Source organism: Ictalurus furcatus, chromosome 25, assembly GCF_023375685.1.
Source record: "Ictalurus furcatus strain D&B chromosome 25, Billie_1.0, whole genome shotgun sequence".
NCBI classification, from domain to species: Eukaryota; Metazoa; Chordata; class Actinopteri; order Siluriformes; family Ictaluridae; genus Ictalurus; species Ictalurus furcatus.
In genome coordinates this window covers 11,770,050-11,788,815 of record NC_071279.1, presented here as the reverse complement: position 1 = coordinate 11,788,815, position 18,766 = coordinate 11,770,050, and the positions used below count along the sequence as shown (strand labels likewise).

Sequence of the window (18,766 nt, the reverse complement as noted above, 5' to 3'; positions counted from 1 at the left end):
TTTATCCATATCAAAGTTTCTACTATCGCACCTGTTAATGTAACTGTTTCTGTTAAGATTTTCGACTCCATTAATATGGAATTAAATTTGTGTCAACAGTATTGAACATAACTTTTCAGTAAATGAACAAAAACATACAATGAGAAAGAAGAAAAACACTCTGAAAGTGAAAACAGTAAACTCAGTGGCAAAAATGGTCTTCAAATAAACAGCATTCTTTTTTAGCCTGTGTTTTCATTTATGCTTTCAAAGTTTTCGTTTACGCTCCGCAAGTTTACGTTCGCCATTTTGGCGTAAGCCTCTCGTGGTACAATCCAAAAATAATCTCAGTGATCTATAGGATGTCCATGTGGGACCATCCTCAGCAGCAGTGAGTGATTTCCAATTGATGAAAACTCCAACTAGAAGTAGGGCATCAGGATGGATCAGGCAGGTCTGGAAAGTAGAAGGGGTCAGGATCACTTGTATCTCAGGAGTAGCATATGTAGCTCGTAAGAGAGAGAGACAGACAGACAGACAGACAGAGAGAGAGAGAAAGAGAGAGAGAGAGAGAGAGAGAGAGAGAGAGAGAGAGAGAGATTATTAGGTATTCTTATTGTCCCATAATGGTTAAGGACAATGTACTTTGCGTGAGTGCAAGTAGGGACTCTGGCAGACTAACTATGACAGCATAACTAAAAGATAGAGCCAGAAGGTAACGCAGACATGAGGGCGCCTTGGGACATAAAGCAGCCAGCCACTCCACCATCAACAAATCTGAGTGAATGTATGAGAGTTGCAGGGTGACAGCATCCAAACATCCCAGTTCACCACAACACTCTATGCCTGTGAGCCCTCTAGACCTGCTCCTTTATCTAGGAAAAAAACCTATTCACAAAAAGCTTGACTAAACAAATATGTTTTCAGCCTAGACTTAAACACTGAGACTGTGCCTGAGTCACGAACACAAATTGGATGGCTGTTCCATAACTGTGAGGTTTTGTAAGAGAAAGCTCTTCCCTCTGCTGTAGCCTTCACTGTTTGAGGTACCAACAAATAGCCTGCACCTTTTGATTGAAGTAGGCGTGGTGGATCATAAAAGACCAAAAGTTCACTCTGGTACTGTGGCGTGCGACCATTCATTGCTTTATAGGTCAATAGTAGTATTTTATAATCAATGTGAAATTTGTTTGGGAACCAGTTCATAATGTATAAGATAGGGGTGATGTGGTCATATCTTCAGCTTCTAGTAAGAACTCTTGCAGGTACATTCTGGACTACCTGGAGCTTATTTATGCTCCTACTTGAACATCCAGACAGTAAGGCATTACAATAATCCAACCTAGAGGTAACAAAAGCATGAACTTTAAATGATATTTAATTAATATGTTCTGCATTGTGTAGTGACATTATATTTCTTAACTTAGCAATATTTCTGAGATGAAAGAAGGCTATCCTAGTAATATTATCTACATGAGCATCAAATGAAAGACTGGAGTCCATAATCATACCAAGGTCTTTTACTGCTGCACATGATGTGACTATAAGGTCAACAACGGTTACTACTGTATGTAATCAGAAAGCTTACTTCTAGCTGCATGTGGTCCTAGTAGAAGTACCTCTGTCTTGTCAGATTTAAGTAAAAGGAAGTTAATTAGCATCCAGTCTCTAATGTCCTTTACACATTCCTCAACTTTAATAAACTGGTGTCTGTCATCTGACTTCGCTGAAACATACAACTGTGTGTCATCAGCATAACAGTGGAAGCTAATTCCAGTTTTACTAATAGTTTTTTTTATCCAGATGTAGCATATATAAAGAAAAAAGCAATGGGCCTAAAACAGAACCTTGCGGAACACCAAACTTTACCTTAGTATGCGTATAGAAGTCACCATTTACATCTACAAACTGATAACCATCAGTCAAATAAGACCTGAGCCAGGAAAAGGCCGTTCCCTTATTGAAAACCTCTACATGTTACTGAATTTCATAAGGTGTACTTATTATTTTCCACCTGGTTTCTGAATGTTGGTTTACTTTCTGGGGAAAAAATTACTACATATTGAAATATGTATATATGTATATATATAATATGAATTTTTTTTTGTTGTTGTCATCTGAGGTTATTTGTTTGTTAATAGAAGTTGGTTGTTACGAAGCGCTGACGGAGACAAGCGCGGGCGAGCGGAGAGATGGCGTGTGACTGAACACAGGACGAGAATCGACTCGGGACCGAGCAGGTAAGCTTTGTATCAGGGACGTAGGCAAAAGCGTAGTGAGGGACGAGCGTGAAGTCGAGCACCAGGGAAAACACTTATAATGAAACCGGGTTGGTAATCAAACAGAGACGAGGCTGCTGAGCAGTTACTTCGCAAGCGGCTCATGCTAGGGAGGCCCTTATATAACCTTAGGTGTGTACAGGTGTTCGTAATCAGAACTCCGGCGAACTCAAGCGCGGGTATGACTGGGAAGTGTAGTCCTCCTCCGCCACGTCCCTGGGCGGCACTACACTTTGTGAGCTGCCGCGCCGATTTTGCCGTGTCGTAACATTGGTAGGTAGGGTGAGGACCAGACAATTTAGGCCCTGAGAAATAAAAACATATAATTGAAAGAGGGTAGCTTTCCCATGACTGTATATGCATCCCTTTATTGCCACAATGTTACCTGTCTAATAATGGCTACTTCCAGCATGATAATGTGCCATGTTACAAAGCATATATTGTCTCAGACTGGTTCCATGAACATAACAGTGAGTCTGTTGTACATCAGTTACCAGGTCTAAATCCAATAGACCAGATTTGCAGCATGAATGTGCAGTGGACAAATCTGCAGCAATTATGTGATGCAATCATGTCAACATGGACCAGAATCGCAAAGGAAAGTATATAACAACTTGTGGAATGCATGAGATGAAGTACTGAAGCTGTTGTCAGTGCAGTGAGAGACCCTACCCAGTATTAGTATAGTGTTCCTAATAAAGTGGCTTGTGTGTGTGTGTGTGTGTGTGTGTGTGTGTGTGTGTGTGTGTGTGTGTGAATACCATGTAAGAAACTTAGCAGTAAAGTTTTTTTTTTGGAATTCAGAGTAGCTTACATAATCTCTTCCCTCTGCTCCAGCTACAGGTCGAGAGCTAAAAAAAAACAGTCAAAGTACACAAACCTTCAGCACAGGAGCAGACATACCACCAGAATCCTCACAAACCACAGCAATGATATTACACTACTTAGTGGAATACCTTGATTTTAAGAGCTGGCTTTTAGGATTTTTTCTTTTCCTACTACTTCTTGATATCATCAGGAACAAAAATCCATCCAATTTTCCACCAGGACCATGGCCCCTACCTTTTGTGGGAAACATTTTCACTGGGCTTGACTTTAAAACAATAGACAAGGTAGGCTAAAAAAGACCGTTTTGACCTTTTCTTTTTTTGTTTGGTTGTTCGTTTGTTTGTTTATTTGTTTTGAATCATTATAAATTCTTAGAAATTCTATAGTTTGGATTGATGGTTCCCTGACCAGGAAGTAGAGACTTAAGTGTTGCGAATTTTGGAGAGCGTTCTGGATGTGGTTCTCTGTATAGTTACAGTATTTGTACTTTGTACTGGAAATTACTCACTTACTTAGTCAGTATATTAGTTTGTAATTAATATTTGAGGTTTGGGTAGACTTATGCGACTATTTTTTCAAGATGAGCTCTCATGAGTGGCGCGGAGCATTGCCAACATCATCCTCCTCTTCAGCTGGACACTCGAGCTGTCAATCCAAATCTCACTAGCCATTGAGAGTAAATCGCTGGTTAAGCCCTGCTCACACGTGAGATTTGTGGCAGAATGATGAACATAAACTTGTGGAGCATAAAGGTATGAAAGCGTAAAAAAAAAACTCTGGCAGCACATTCATAAACCATGATTAGCGAAAAGGAAGCTTAGAAAACTGTTAACAAAGAATGCTGTTTGAAGTTCATGTTAAATATGTGCCATTGAGCGCACTGTTTTCACTTGCAGAGTGTTTTTCTTCTTTCTCATTGTATATTTTTGTTAAGTTCTTGAAAAGTTTCATTCAATACTTTTGGCACAAATTTAATTCCACAAAAAACCTTACACAAAGTTACCAAAAAAATTTTTGTGTCAAAGTAATAAAAATATGTTGTGATACATGTATAGAAAATGTGCAACCATTATCTTTCTCTCTTTTCTCCATTACTTGTATGCATTTAAACTAAGCTTGCTGAGAAGTATGGAGACGTTTTCAGCCTGCGTTGGGGCAGTGAGAAAACTGTGTTTGTCTCTGGACATAAAATGGTGAAAGAGGCTCTCATTACTCAGCTAGACAGCTTTGCAGACCGACCTGTTGTCCCTCTCTTTCACAAACTCTTTAATGGACTTGGTAAGTAAAATCATAATAATAATAATAATAATAATAATAATAATAATAATAATAATTGGGTGGGGTATGGACTTTACTCAATTAATAAATATTGTTTTCTTTTCACCATTATTACAAATGACCAAATTATCAGGAGAATTTCTTTTCCTAAAAAAAAAAAAAAAAAAAAAATTTGTTAAAAAAGGACAATGCTTTGATGACCTAACAGTTGTTTGCTAAGTACAATATAAAGTTTGTACACTTCAAAAAATGTCTGGGTTACAAACAATTCAATTTGGGGTTGTTGGTTTTTTTTTGTTTTTTTTTTTTTGGTTTTTTTTTTGGTTTTTCTTTGTAACTGTAGGATATAACACACTCTGGATTAATTTAGTTTAGCAAACGGGTTGTTCATTTAATCCAATATGTTGTGTTGAGAAGATGAACCACTATTTTGGGTTATATTTACCAGATTTCCAATGATGTCTTATTTTCTTACTATATATATTTTGCTTAAAGTAATACTTGTAAAAATATGATTTAATTCATATGATAAGGCTAACTGGTAAATAAACATGTCTAGCTTTGCACCCAAATCCATTTTAGATTAGGTAATGCAAATCATACATGGAATAAACAAAATGTTCAACAGAGGCAAAAGAAACCTTTATTATGAATTAGGAGGGGGAAAAACACAATCAATAACAATGCTGTATTTATATCTTTAAACACTAAACATTAAAATAATAATTTGATTAATATCGGAGCTAACCAGCTTTAGAATGAATACAATCAGATATGTAAAAAACAGCCCAAGTTCCCCTTTATCATCTGTGGAATGACGGTTTTATATGTATCACTGATATCTTTGAAGTGATCTTTTAGGAGCATCATGAATCTAACACTAGTAACCATAAATAGGCATGTTTGCCCAGTGTAACCTCTTCCACTGACATTGTAAGCTCCTCTGTGTATTAGCACATACATTCAGCCATATTTCAAAAAGTTTCGGAGCAGCTTCTTCATGTGAAACAAACAAGCCATATGCATTTAAAATATTAAAAGAGGAATTAATAGTGGAATCAACCATATTCACAAGATGCTTAAAATAATTAAGCCCCTTTTATTACATTATATTCTTTTAACACATGGCAGTGTTTTTAGGACGCATAAATATAAATGTAAATGTAAACGTCAACTCAATGTTTAGGTTAAAAAAAAAAACTGTAAAATAAAATGTACAAAATGTGACCCTTCAATGAACTTATAATAATGAATAAAAATAAAGAAAATAAGTAGCATTCAAGTGTTTCTAATACTCAAGATTGGTACTGTATGAAATTTACATTAGCCTTCATGTAATTAAAAAAAAAAATACATCACCTATAAATATAATCTAATTGTATACACTGAGACTTTCTGTGCCATGCTCTGAAGGTGTTGCTCTCAGTAATGGGTACCTGTGGAAAAACCAGAGGAAGTTTATCATCACACACCTACGCCACTTTGGTGAAGGGAAGAAGACCCTAGAGCTGAGTATCCAGCAGGAGAACATCTTTCTGTGTGATGCTTTCAAAGCAGAACAGGGTAAGTGGCCACTCTGAAAGTTATTTTTCAGGAGATTCTAGGGAGGTTTCTTAGCTAAAGCAGGTTTCCCCATTAACTAAGAAATATAATGTACTTCAGATAAGGACTATTCATTACAAAGCATAGATGATGTTTAGAACAGATTTTAAATAGACATTCCCAACCAAATTATGTACAGTAGTGCTTGAAAGTTTGTGAACACTTTAGAATTTTCTGTAGTTCTGCATAAATATTACCGAAAACATCATCAGAGTTTCCTAAAAGTAGAAAAAGAGAACCCAATAAAACAAATGAGACAAAAATATTATACTTTGTCATTTATTTATTTAGGAAAATGATCCAATATTACATATCTGTGAGTGAGAAAAGTGAACCTTTGGTTTCAGTATCTGGTGTGACCTCTAAACTAAACGTTTCTGGTAACTGTTGATCAGTTCTGCACATCGAATTTTGCACTGTCCTCCGTACAGAACAGCTTCAACTCTGGGATGTTGGTGGGTTTCCTCACATGATCTGCTTGCTTCAGGTCCTTCCACAACTTTTCTATTGGATTAAGGTCAGGACATTCACTTGGCCATTCCAAAACATTAACTTTATTCTTCTTTAACCATTCTTTGGTAGAATGACTTGTGTGCTTAGGGTCGTTGTGTTGCTACATGAACCACTTTCTCTTAAGATCCGGTTCACGGACAGATGCCCTGACATTTTCCTTTAGAATTCACTGGTATAATTCAGAATTCATTGTTCCATCAATGACGGCAAGTCGTCCTGGCCCAGATGCAGCAAAACAGACCCAAACCATGATACTACCATCACCATGTTTCACAGATTGGATAAGGTTCTTGTGCTGGAATGCAATGTTTTCCTTTCTCCAAACATAACCTTTCTCATTTAAACTAAACATTCTATTTTGGTCTCATCCATCCACAAAACATTTTTCCAATAGTCTTCTGGCTTGTCCATGTGACCAAGGAGCAGTGGCTTTCTCCTTGCAACCCTGCCATGCACACCAGTGTTGTTCAGTGTTCTCCTGATGGTGGACTCATGAACATTAACATTAGCTGAATATGTGAGAGAGGCCTTTAGTTGCTTAGAAGTTACCCTGGGTTCCTTTGTGACTTTGTGGACTATTACACATCTTGCTCTTGAAGTGATCTTTGTTGGTTGACCACTCCTGGGGACTGTAACAATGGTCTTAAATTTCCTCCATTTGTACACAGTCTGTCTGACTGTGGATTGGTGGAGTCCAAGAAAGACACTTTTTCAGAGCTTCCCTGAAATCTTCTTTGTTCATACCATGATACACTTCCTCAAACATGTGTTTTGAAGCTCAGACATTGATAGATCACTCACACCATCACACAATCATCCTTTTGATTGAAAACACCTGACTTTAATTTCACCTTCAATTTAACTGCTAATCTTACAGGTTCACATACTTTTGCCACTCACAGATCTATAATATTGGCTCATTTTCCTCAATATATAAATTACCAAGTATAATATTTTTGTCTTATTTGTTTAACTGGGTTCTCTTTGTCTACTTTTAGGATTTGTGTGAAAATCTGATGATGCTTTAGGTCATATTTATGTAGATATATAGAAAATTCACAAGCTTTCAAGCACCACCGTATATAATGGACAAATCATATTTTTGTGCCCATTTAGGTCTTTTTGATCCCCAGTTTTTCCTCAACAACGCAGTCTCAAACATCATCTCCGCACTAGTTTTCGGTCATCGCTTTGAATACCATGATGAGAATTTCCAGAATATCTTGCGTTTGGATGCTGAAGCTATCTTTCTGGCAGGTTCTGCCCGATCTCAGGTCAGTAGGCAGAAATTCTGAGCAATTCAAACAATTTTTATTCACAGTTTGATGATTTCCTGGATTATGTGACATGAAATATCACATATGCAAATCTTATTTGTGACTAGCTTATTATGTGATGTATTCACAAATAGATTCACCACTGTCTAATTTTTGTGTCCTCTGTGGAATCTTGTAGCTGTATAATGCCTTCCCTTGCCTCTTTGAATACCTTCCTGGTCCGCATCAGAAGATTTTTGCCAACTACGCAAAAATAATAGAGTTCCTAAAAGAAGAAATAAGAAAACACAAGGAGGACTGGGATCCCTCAAATCCTCGGGATTACATTGACAGTTTCCTTCTAGAAATGGAAAAGGTTTGTTTAAAATGATAGCACATTTTAAAGCAACCAGTCATGGACAATGTTTAACACTTCTCTTTTTGAATAATTTAGAAAAAGAGTGATCCTGAAGCTGGATTTAATGTTGAGATGTTATTGGCTGCAATGCTGGACATGTTTGAAGCAGGGACAGAAACCACAGCCACTACAATACGCTGGGGTCTTCTCTTCATGATGAAGTACCCTGAGATACAGAGTGAGTACATGCATACACCATTTCATAAACATCATAAGTCAGTACTTACTGAGGAATGTGGAGAAGGAGTCGAGTCTGAAAATTATACAGTCCTAGATTTAATTTGCTTCACAATTATTTTTGAAAGCATGATGATTGTCTTATTTTTCTAGAAAAGGTACAGGCAGAGATAAACAAAGTTATTGGACAGTCACGCCAAGCCAGCATGGTCGACAAACCCAACATGCCCTACACTGAAGCTGTTATTCATGAGATTCAAAGGATGGGCAACATTGTGCCTCTGGGTTTCCCCAAGATGGCTTCTAAAGATACTGTACTGGGTGGATTCTTCATACCAAAGGTTTGACCTTAATCACCAAATAAATAATAATTATGTATACACAAATACAGTGTAACACATTATATTTCTATCATTAGGGCACAACTGTGACTACAAACCTATCGTCTGTGCTTAATGACAAGAACGAGTGGGAAACACCAGGCACGTTTAACCCAGGACACTTTCTGGATGATCAAGGCCAGTTCCTGAAGAAGGATGCTTTCCTGCCCTTTTCAGCAGGTATAGCAAATATTCAACGCTATATACTGTAGATGTCTGACAAATGAATAATACAAACAAAAAATAACAGTTAATGTAATACTTAGAACAAGATGTCTTATTTATGCTTTATGCAGGTAAGAGATCATGTGTGGGGGAGCAGCTGGCTCGTATGGAGCTCTTCCTGTTCTTCACCTCTCTGTTGCAGTGCTTTACCTTCTCCCCTGGTCCTGGAGACGATCTCAGCTTGGAAGGCCAGCTGGGATTCACATATGCACCCAGACCTTACTGCATGTGTGTCACCCCACGCTAAGAGCCCATACACAAATATATACGCTTTTAAGCTATTTGTTGTAAGAAACCTAATTAATTAATTAATTAATTAGTTAGTTAGTTAGTTAATTAGAATTAATAGTACGGTGGCTAATAATAGTAGTAATAAAACGGTGGCTTAGTGGTTAGCACGTTTGCCTCACACCTCCTGGGTCCAGGGTTTGAGTCCCGCCGAGGCCATGTGTGTGCGGAGTTTGCATGTTCTCCCTGTGCTGTGGGGGTTTCCTCCGGGTACTCCGGTTTCCTCCCCCAGTCCAAAGACATGCTTGGTAGGCTGATTGGTGTGTCTAAAGTGTCTGTAGTGTATGAATGAGTGTGTATGTGATTGTGCCCTGCAATGGACTGGCACCCTGTCCAGGGTGTACCCTGCCTTGTGCCCGATGCTCCCTGGGATAGGCTCCAGGTTCCCCGTGACCCTGAAAAGGAGTAAGTGGTAGAAGATGGATGGATAAATAATAGTAAGAAGAAATCAATAAGTATTCATGAATTTTATTATATATAGTAGCCATTATTACATATTATATATATATATTACCATTATATGAAAGCATTATATTGAATATAGTTTTCTTTACCATGACTGCCTAAGAGACTCATTAAAAATAAACGCATTGAAAGTATCTGCTGTTTGATGTCATACATGTCTAATGGTCAGGTCTGGTGATCTTATCACATTCGAAAGTAGGTTAAAAAAAATGTTCCACCATTAACCATTGCTGTGTCCTAAATAGTTTCTGAGATTAGAATTAGTCTGTCCCAAATCATAGTATGTTGAAATGAGTACCCCAGGTATGGTACTCGGATGGTCTACTTGTCATGTCACGACAAACTGTTCCAGAAAGCACCACAAACTACAAACATGACTGATGACTACAATGCCCAATGGAACACACAGGCACGTCACCTTCTCCTGCAGACTAAGCACACACACCTGTTCCCAATCACACTGACAATCTCACCACACTACTTAAGAGACTCTCACACACAATGTCTTTGCGAAGTATATGTGGAGTTGCATTTTGTCTCTGCTGGTACCAAACTTTGATACTGTGTTTGTTTATTCTGGTTTTTGGCTTTGTTCTCGTTTATGACCTTGTCTCTCTGCCTTGCCTTGTTTGGACTGTTTGCCTGACCTCTGCCTGTCTATGTTTATTGATTTCTGCCTTGTTTTATTAAACTGCCATAGCTACACTTGCTTCCGTCTCAGCCTCAATTATGTGACAGAATACTTTGCCTTAACGTGGAAGCAGCAGGAGAACATGGAGGAAATTATTTCCGCAAAGTTATTCCCACAATTTTACCTGTCTAATAATGGCTATTTCCAGCATGATAATATGCCATGTCACAAAGCACATATTGTCTCAGACTGGTTCCATGAACATAACAGTGAGTTTGTTGTACATCAGTTACCAGGTCTAAATCCAATAGACCAGATTTGCAGCATGAATGTGCAGTGGACAAATTTGCAGCAATTATGTGATGTGAGCATGTCAACATGGACCAGAATCCCAAAGGAATGTATATAATAACTTGTGGAATCCATGAAATGAAGTATTGAGGCTGTTGTCAATGCAGTGAGAGACCCTACCCAGTATTAGTATAGTGTTCCTAATAAAGTGGCTCGTGTGTGTGTGTGTGTGAATACCATGTAAGAAACTTAGCAGTAAAGTTTTTCTAGGAATTCAGAGTAGCTTACATATTCTTTTACCTCTGTCCAGCTACGGGTCGAGAGCTCAAACAAAACAGTCAAAGTACACAAACTTTCAGACACATGAGCAGACATACCACCAGAATCCTCACAACCCACAGCAATGATATTACACTACTTAGAGGAATATCTTGATTTTAAGAGCTGGCTTTTAGGATTTTTTCTTTTCCTACTACTTCTTGATATCATCAGGAACAAAAATCCATCCAATTTTCCACCAGGACCATGGCCCCTACCTTTTGTGGGAAACATTTTCACTGGGCTTGACTTTAAAACAATAGACAAGGTAAGCTAAAAAAGACCATTTTGACTTTTTCTTTTTTTGTTTGGTTGTTGGTTTGTTTGTTTGTTTGTTTGTTCTGAATCATTATAAATTCTTAGAAATTCTATAGTTTGGATTGATGGTTCCCTGACCAGGAAGTAGAGACTTAAGTGTTGCGAATTTTGGAGAGTGTTCTGGATGTGGTTCTCTGTATAGTTACAGTATTTGTAATCTGTACTGGAAATTACTTACTAACTTAATCAGTATATTAGTTTGTAATTAATATTTGAGGTTTGGGTAGACTTATACGACTATTTTTTCAAGATGAGCTCTCATGAGTGGCGCGGAGCATTGCCATCATCATCCGTCTCTTCAGCTGGACACTCGAGCTGTCAATCCAAATCTCACTAGCCATTGAGAGTAAATCGCTGGTTAAGCCCTGCTCACACGTGAGATTTGTGGCAGAATGATGAACATAAACTTGTGGAGCATAAAGGTATGAAAGCGTAAACAAAAACTCTGGCAGCACATTCATAAACCATGATTAGCGAAAAGGAAGCTTAGAAAACTGTTAACAAAGAATGCTGTTTGAAGTCCATGTTAAATATTTGCCATTGAGCGCACTGTTTTCACTTGCAGAGTGTTTTTCTTCTTTCTCATTGTATATTTTTGTTAAGTTCTTGAAAAGTTTCATTCAATACTTTTGGCACAAATTTAATACCACAAAAAACCTTACATAAGACTACCAAAAAATGTTTTGTGTCAAAGTAATAAAAATATTTGTGATACATATATAAAAAATGTGCAACCATTATCTTTCTCTCTTTTCTCCATTACTTGTATGCATTTAAACTAAGCTTGCTGAGAAGTATGGAGATGTTTTCAGCTTGCGTTGGGGCAGTGAGAAAACTGTGTTTGTCTCTGGACATAAAATGGTGAAGGAGGCTCTCATTACTCAGCTAGACAGCTTTGTAGACCGACCTGTTGTCCCTCTCGTTCACAAACTCTTTAATGGACTTGGTAAGTATACTAATAATAATAATAATAATAATAATAATAATAATAATAATAAATATGGGGTGGGGTATGGATTTTACTCAATTAATAAATATTGTTTTCTTTTCACCATTATTACAAATGACCATATTATCAGGAGAATCTCTTTTCCTAAAAAAAAATAAATAAATAAATGTTAAAAAAAAGGACAATGCTTTGATGACCTAACAGTTGTTTGCTAAGTACAATATAAAGTTTGTACACTTCAAAAAATGTCTGGGTTGCAAACAATTCAATTTGGGGTTGTTGGTTTTTTTTTGGTTTTTCTTTGTAACTATTGGATATAACACACTCTGGATTAATTTAGCCTAGCAAATGGGTTGTTCATTTAATCCAACATGTTGTGTTGAGAAGATGAACCACTATTTTGGGTTATATTTATCAGATTTCCAATGATGTCTTATTTTCTTACTATATATATTTTGCTTAAAGTAATACTTGTAAAAATATGATTTAATTCATATGATAAGGCTAACTGGTAAATAAACATGTCTAGCTTTGCACCCAAATCCATTTTAGATTAGGTAATGCAAATCATACATGGAATAAACAAAATGTTCAACAGAGGCAAAAGAAACCTTTATTATGAATTAGGAGGGGAAAAAACACAATCAATAACAATGCTGTATTTATATATTTAAACATTAAACATTAAAATAATCATTTGATTAATATCGGAGCTAACCAGCTTTAGAATGAATACAATCAGATATGTAAGAAACAGCCCAAGTTCCCCTTTATCATCCGTGGCATGACGGTTTTATATGTATCACTGATATCTTTGAAGTGATCTTTTAGAAGCATCATGAATCTAACACTAGTAACCATAAATAGGCATGTTTGCCCAGTGTAACCTCTTTGACTGACATTGTAAGCTCCTCTGTGTATTAGCACATACATTCAGCCATATTTCAAAAGGTTTCGGAGCAGCTTCTTCATGTGAAACAAACAAGCCATATGCATTTAAAATATTAAAAGAGGAATTAATAGTGGAATCAATCATATTCACAAGATGCTTAAAATAATTAAGCCCCTTTTATTACATTATATTCTTTTAACACATGGCAGTGTTTTTAGGACGCATAAATATAAATGTAAATGTAAATGTCAACTCAATGTTTAGGTTAAAAAAATAACTGTAAAATAAAATGTACAAAATGTGACCCTTCAATGAACTTATAATAATGAATAAAAATAAAGAAAATAAGTAGCATTCAAGTGTTTCTAATACTCAAGATTGGTACTGTATGAAATTTACATTAGCCTTCATGTAATTTAAAAAAAAAAAAAAACATCACCTAGGAATATAATCTAATTGTATACACTGAGACTTGCTGTGCCATGCTCTGAAGGTGTTGCTCTCAGTATTGGGTACCTGTGGAAAAACCAGAGGAAGTTTATCATCACACACCTACGCCACTTTGGTGAAGGGAAGAAGACCCTAGAGCTGAGTATCCAGCAGGAGAACATCTTTCTGTGTGATGCTTTCAAAGCAGAACAGGGTAAGTGGCCACTCTGAAAGTTATTTTTCAGGAGATTCTAGGGAGGTTTCTTAGCTAAAGCAGGTTTCCCCATTAACTAAGAAATATAATGTACTTCAGATAAGGACTATTCATTACAAATCATAGATGATGTTTAGAACAGATTTTAAATAGACATTCCCAACCAAATTATGTACAGTAGTGCTTGAAAGTTTGTGAACACTTTAGAATTTTCTGTAGTTCTGCATAAATATTACCGAAAACATCATCAGAGTTTCCTAAAAGTAGAAAAAGAGAACCCAATAAAACAAATGAGACAAAAATATTATGCTTTGTCATTTATTTATTGAGGAAAATGATCAAATATTACATATCTGTGAGTGAGAAAAGTGAACCTTTGGTTTCAGTATCTGGTGTGACCTCTAAACTAAACGTTTCTGGTAACTGTTGATCAGTTCTGCACATCGAATTTTGCACTGTCCTCCGTACAGAACAGCTTCAACTCTGGGATGTTAGTGGATTTCCTCAAATGATCTGCTTGCTTCAGGTCCTTCCACAACTTTTCTATTGGATTAAGGTCAGGACATTCACTTGGCCATTCCAAAACATTAACTTTATTCTTCTTTAACCATTCTTTGGTAGAATGACTTGTGTGCTTAGGGTCGTTGTGTTGCTACATGAACCACTTTCTCTTAAGATCCGGTTCACGGACAGATGCCCTGACATTTTCCTTTAGAATTCACTGGTATAATTCAGAATTCATTGTTCCATCAATGACGGCAAGTCTTCCTGGCCCAGATACAGCAAAACAGACCCAAACCATGATACTACCATCACCATGTTTCACAGATTGGATAAGGTTCTTGTGCTGGAATGCAATGTTTTCCTTTCTCCAAACATAACCTTTCTCATTTAAACTAAACATTCTATTTTGGTCTCATCCATCCACAAAACATTTTTCCAATAGTCTTCTGGCTTGTCCATGTGACCAAGGAGCAGTGGCTTTCTCCTTGCAACCCTGCCATGCACACCAGTGTTGTTCAGTGTTCTCCTGATGGTGGACTCATGAACATTAACATTAGCTGAATATGTGAGAGAGGCCTTTAGTTGCTTAGAAGTTACCCTGGGTTCCTTTGTGACCTTGTGGACTATTACACATCTTGCTCTTGAAGTGATCTTTGTTGGTTGACCACTCCTGGGGACTGTAACAATGGTCTTAAATTTCCTCCATTTGTACACAGTCTGTCTGACTGTGGATTGGTGGAGTCCAAGAAAGACACTTTTTCAGAGCTTCCCTGAAATCTTCTTTGTTCATACCATGATACACTTCCTCAAACATGTGTTTTGAAGCTCAGACATTGATAGATCACTCACACCATCACACAATCATCCTTTTGATTGAAAACACCTGACTTTAATTTCACCTTCAATTTAACTGCTAATCTTACAGGTTCACATACTTTTGCCACTCACAGATCTATAATATTGGCTCATTTTCCTCAATATATAAATTACCAAGTATAATATTTTTGTCTTATTTGTTTAACTGGGTTCTCTTTGTCTACTTTTAGGATTTGTGTGAAAATCTGATGATGCTTTAGGTCATATTTATGTAGATATATAGAAAATTCACAAACTTTCAAGCACCACTGTATATAATGGACAAATCATATTTTTGTGCCCATTTAGGTCTTTTTGATCCCCAGTTTTTCCTCAACAACGCAGTCTCAAACATCATCTCCGCACTAGTTTTCGGTCATCGCTTTGAATACCATGATGAGAATTTCCAGAATATCTTGCGTTTGGATGCTGAAGCTATCTTTCTGGCAGGTTCTGCCCGATCTCAGGTCAGTAGGCAGAAATTCTGAGCAATTCAAACAATTTTTATTCACAGTTTGATGATTTCCTGGATTATGTGACATGAAATATCACATATGCAAATCTTATTTGTGACTAGCTTATTATGTGATGTATTCACAAATAGATTCACCACTGTCTAATTTTTGTGTCCTCTGTGGAATCTTGTAGCTGTATAATGCCTTCCCTCGCCTCTTTGAATACCTTCCTGGTCCGCATCAGAAGATTTTTGCCAACTACGCAAAAATAGTAGAGTTCCTAAAAGAAGAAATAAGAAAACACAAGGAGGACTGGGATCCCTCAAATCCTCAGGATTACATCGACAGTTTCCTTCTAGAAATGGAAAAGGTTTGTTTAAAATATTAGTACATTTTCTCTGGAACAGTATGTGGACCTGATTTGCAAAACAATGGCAAGGAACCAGTCATGGACAATGTTTAACACTTCTCTTTTTGAATAATTTAGAAAAAGAGTGATCCTGAAGCTGTATTTAATATTGAGATGTTATTGGCTGCAATGGTGGACATGTTTGAAGCAGGGATAGAAACCACAGCCACTACAATACGCTGGGGTCTTCTCTTCATGATGAAGTACCCTGAGATACAGAGTGAGCACATGCATACACCATTTCATAAACATCATAAGTCAGTACTTACAGAGGAACGTGGAGAAGGAGTCTGTTGAGTCTGAAAACTATACAGTTCTAGATTCAATTTGCTTCACAACTATTTTTAAAATTAGGACGATTGTCTTATTTTTCCAGAAAAGGTACAGGCAGAGATAGACAAAGTGATTGGACAGTCACGCCAGGCCAGCATGGTCGACAAACCCAACATGCCCTACACTGAAGCTGTTATTCATGAGATTCAAAGGATGGGCAACATTGTTCCTCTTGGTTTACCCAAGATGGCTTCTAAAGATACTGTACTGGGTGGATTCTTCATACCAAAGGTTTGACCTTAATCACCAAATAAATAATAATTATGTATACACAAATACAGTGTAACATATTATATTTCTATCATTAGGGCACAACTGTGACTACAAACCTATCGTCTGTGCTTAATGACAAGAACGAGTGGGAAACACCAGACACGTTTAACCCAGGACACTTTCTGGATGATCAAGGCCAGTTCCTGAAGAAGGATGCTTTCCTTCCCTTTTCAGCAGGTACAGCAAATATTCAATGCTATATACTGTAGATGTCTGACAAATGAGTAATGCAAACAAAAAATAACAGTTAATGTAATACTTAGAACAAGATGTCTTATTTTTGCTTTATGCAGGTAAGAGATCATGTCTGGGGGAGCAGCTGGCTCGTATGGAGCTCTTCCTGTTCTTCACCTCTCTGTTGCAGTGCTTTACCTTCTCCCCTGGTCCTGGAGACGGTCTCAGCTTGGAAGGCCAGCTGGGCTTAACATATGCACCCAGACCCTACAGCATGTGTGTCACCCCACGCTAAGAGCCCATACACAAATATATATATATATATATACGCTTTTAAGCTATTTGTTGTAAGAAACCTTATTAAATAAATAAACAAACAAACAAACAAATAAATAAATAATAGTAAGAAGAAGAAGAAATCAATAAATATTCATGAATTTTGTTATATATAGTACCCATTATTACATATTATATATATATATATATATATATATATATATATATATATATATATATATATATATATATATATATAACCATTATATGAAAGCATTATATTGAATATAGTTTTCTTTACCATGCCTAAGAGACTCATTAAAAATAAACGCATTGAAAGTATCTGCTGTTTGATGTCATACATGTCTAATGGTCAGGTCTGGTGATCTTATCACATTCGGAAGTAGGTTAAAAAAATGTTCCACCATTAACCATTGCTGTGTCCTAAATAGTTTCTGAGATTAGAATTAGTCTGTCCCAAATCATAGTATGTTGAAATGAGTACCCCAGGTATGGTACTCGGATGGTCTACTTGTCATGTCGCGACAAACTGTTCCAGAAAGCACCACAAACTACAAACATGGCTGATGACTACAATGCCCAATGGAACACACAGACACGTCACCTTCTCCTGCAGACTAAGCACACACACCTGTTCCCAATCACACTGACAATCTCACCACACTACTTAAGAGACTCTCACACACAATGTCTTTGTGAAGGATATGTGCAGTTGCATTTTTGTCTCTGCCGTTACCAAACCCTGATACTGCGTTTGTTTATTCTGGTTTTTGACTTTGTTCTCGTTTACGACCTTGTCTCTCTGCCTTGCCTTGTTTGGACTGTTTGCCTGATCGCCTGACCTCTGCCTGTCTATGCTTATTGATTTCTGTCTATGTTTATTGATTTCTGTCTATGTTTATTGATTTCTGCCTTGTTTTATTAAACTGCCATAGCTACACTTGCTTCCGTCTCAGCCTCAATTACGTGACAGAATACTGGCCTTAACGTGGAAGCAGCAGGTGAACATGGAGACCGCCACACCAAGATCTTTATACCATCATTTGATTCCATGTGTTTTCCCCAGTGGATCCCCTTGGATGTTCCAGCTACCTTTGATGGCTTTCAGGTACATCCTGAATGTTATCTCCTGCAATTCCAATTTTATTTTTCAAGGCTAGAGGACCTCAAGCCCACTGAAGAGCAGTGGCTGGGATTCATGCTGTCCCGGTTCACTCGCCCAGCCCGCAGTTGGGTAGAGTTCCTGATTACTAGGAGGCACGGCAAGCTTAGCAGAGTTACCTAGTTGGGAAAACTTTTAGTTCAGGTGTTCGGACATCCAGGGTTCAATCTCGACCTGGAGAAAATGTTCGGAAGGCCCAGCCTGATTGAGGAACCCTCTCAGATGTTCACCACATATTACAAGAGGGAGCTGGCTGACAGGAAGGTCTCCACAGCTCAGCCCCAGGTCGACAGGGCAGCAGTGGAGGTGACACAGGTGTGCAAGGCTGAGGGCTGCCATAAAGAAGCCAAGCTACAGTGTCCAGTGTGCATTACACTCGGGATACATGGCTCTTATTTCTGCTCTCAAGAATTTTTCAAAGACAGCTGGCGGACCTACATACGGCTCCACAAGAGATTAAGAGCAGACCATCAAGATTGTCTCAACGGCTGAGCTCCAGCCGGAGGTTGACCTCCCACGTGGGGTGACCTCATTTCCAGAGCTCCAGCCCAAGACCCAAGAGGCTGTCTCACCT

The 18,766-nt window shown here is 37.6% G+C and overlaps 2 protein-coding genes across 3 annotated transcripts; both read left to right on the top strand.

The window, feature by feature from the left end:
- The first annotated feature begins 3,125 nt into the window (after nt 1–3,125).
- Nucleotides 3,126–10,397, top strand: LOC128601407 (cytochrome P450 2J2). Of its 2 annotated transcripts, XM_053614596.1 has the most exons (9): nt 3,126–3,370; nt 4,202–4,364; nt 5,778–5,927; nt 7,596–7,753; nt 7,935–8,111; nt 8,190–8,331; nt 8,484–8,671; nt 8,749–8,890; nt 9,007–10,397. In XM_053614596.1, exons 1-9 carry the CDS (start codon nt 3,188–3,190, stop codon nt 9,180–9,182), a joined length of 1,479 nt encoding a protein of 492 aa, XP_053470571.1. In that variant the 5' UTR covers nt 3,126–3,187; the 3' UTR covers nt 9,183–10,397. The 2 variants fall into 2 exon arrangements, with proteins under 2 accessions (XP_053470571.1, XP_053470572.1); XM_053614597.1 differs by lacking the exon at nt 3,126–3,370 and having other exon boundaries at nt 4,177–4,364.
- A 319-nt stretch (nt 10,398–10,716) lies between these two features.
- LOC128601409 (cytochrome P450 2J2-like) lies at nt 10,717–17,184 on the top strand. The gene is made up of 9 exons (XM_053614599.1): nt 10,717–11,196; nt 12,030–12,192; nt 13,581–13,730; nt 15,399–15,556; nt 15,738–15,914; nt 16,032–16,173; nt 16,330–16,517; nt 16,595–16,736; nt 16,853–17,184. Exons 1-9 carry the CDS (start codon nt 11,014–11,016, stop codon nt 17,026–17,028), a joined length of 1,479 nt encoding a protein of 492 aa, XP_053470574.1. The 5' UTR covers nt 10,717–11,013; the 3' UTR covers nt 17,029–17,184.
- The last annotated feature ends 1,582 nt before the right edge of the window (nt 17,185–18,766 follow it).

What these genes read in the sequence shown, in the direction of transcription:
- LOC128601407 (XM_053614596.1), top strand. Translation starts at nt 3,188, where the DNA reads ATGATATTACACTACTTAGTGGAATACCTTGATTTTAAGAGCTGGCTT. An exon ending in TGCTTTCAAAGCAGAACAGG is followed by an intron (nt 5,928 to 7,595) that starts GTAAGTGGCCAC and finishes GTGCCCATTTAG; the next exon opens with GTCTTTTTGATCCCCAGTTT. An exon ending in GAAGTACCCTGAGATACAGA is followed by an intron (nt 8,332 to 8,483) that starts GTGAGTACATGC and finishes TTATTTTTCTAG; the next exon opens with AAAAGGTACAGGCAGAGATA.
- LOC128601409 (XM_053614599.1), top strand. Translation starts at nt 11,014, where the DNA reads ATGATATTACACTACTTAGAGGAATATCTTGATTTTAAGAGCTGGCTT. An exon ending in CAAACTCTTTAATGGACTTG is followed by an intron (nt 12,193 to 13,580) that starts GTAAGTATACTA and finishes CATGCTCTGAAG; the next exon opens with GTGTTGCTCTCAGTATTGGG. An exon ending in GTGGATTCTTCATACCAAAG is followed by an intron (nt 16,518 to 16,594) that starts GTTTGACCTTAA and finishes TTCTATCATTAG; the next exon opens with GGCACAACTGTGACTACAAA.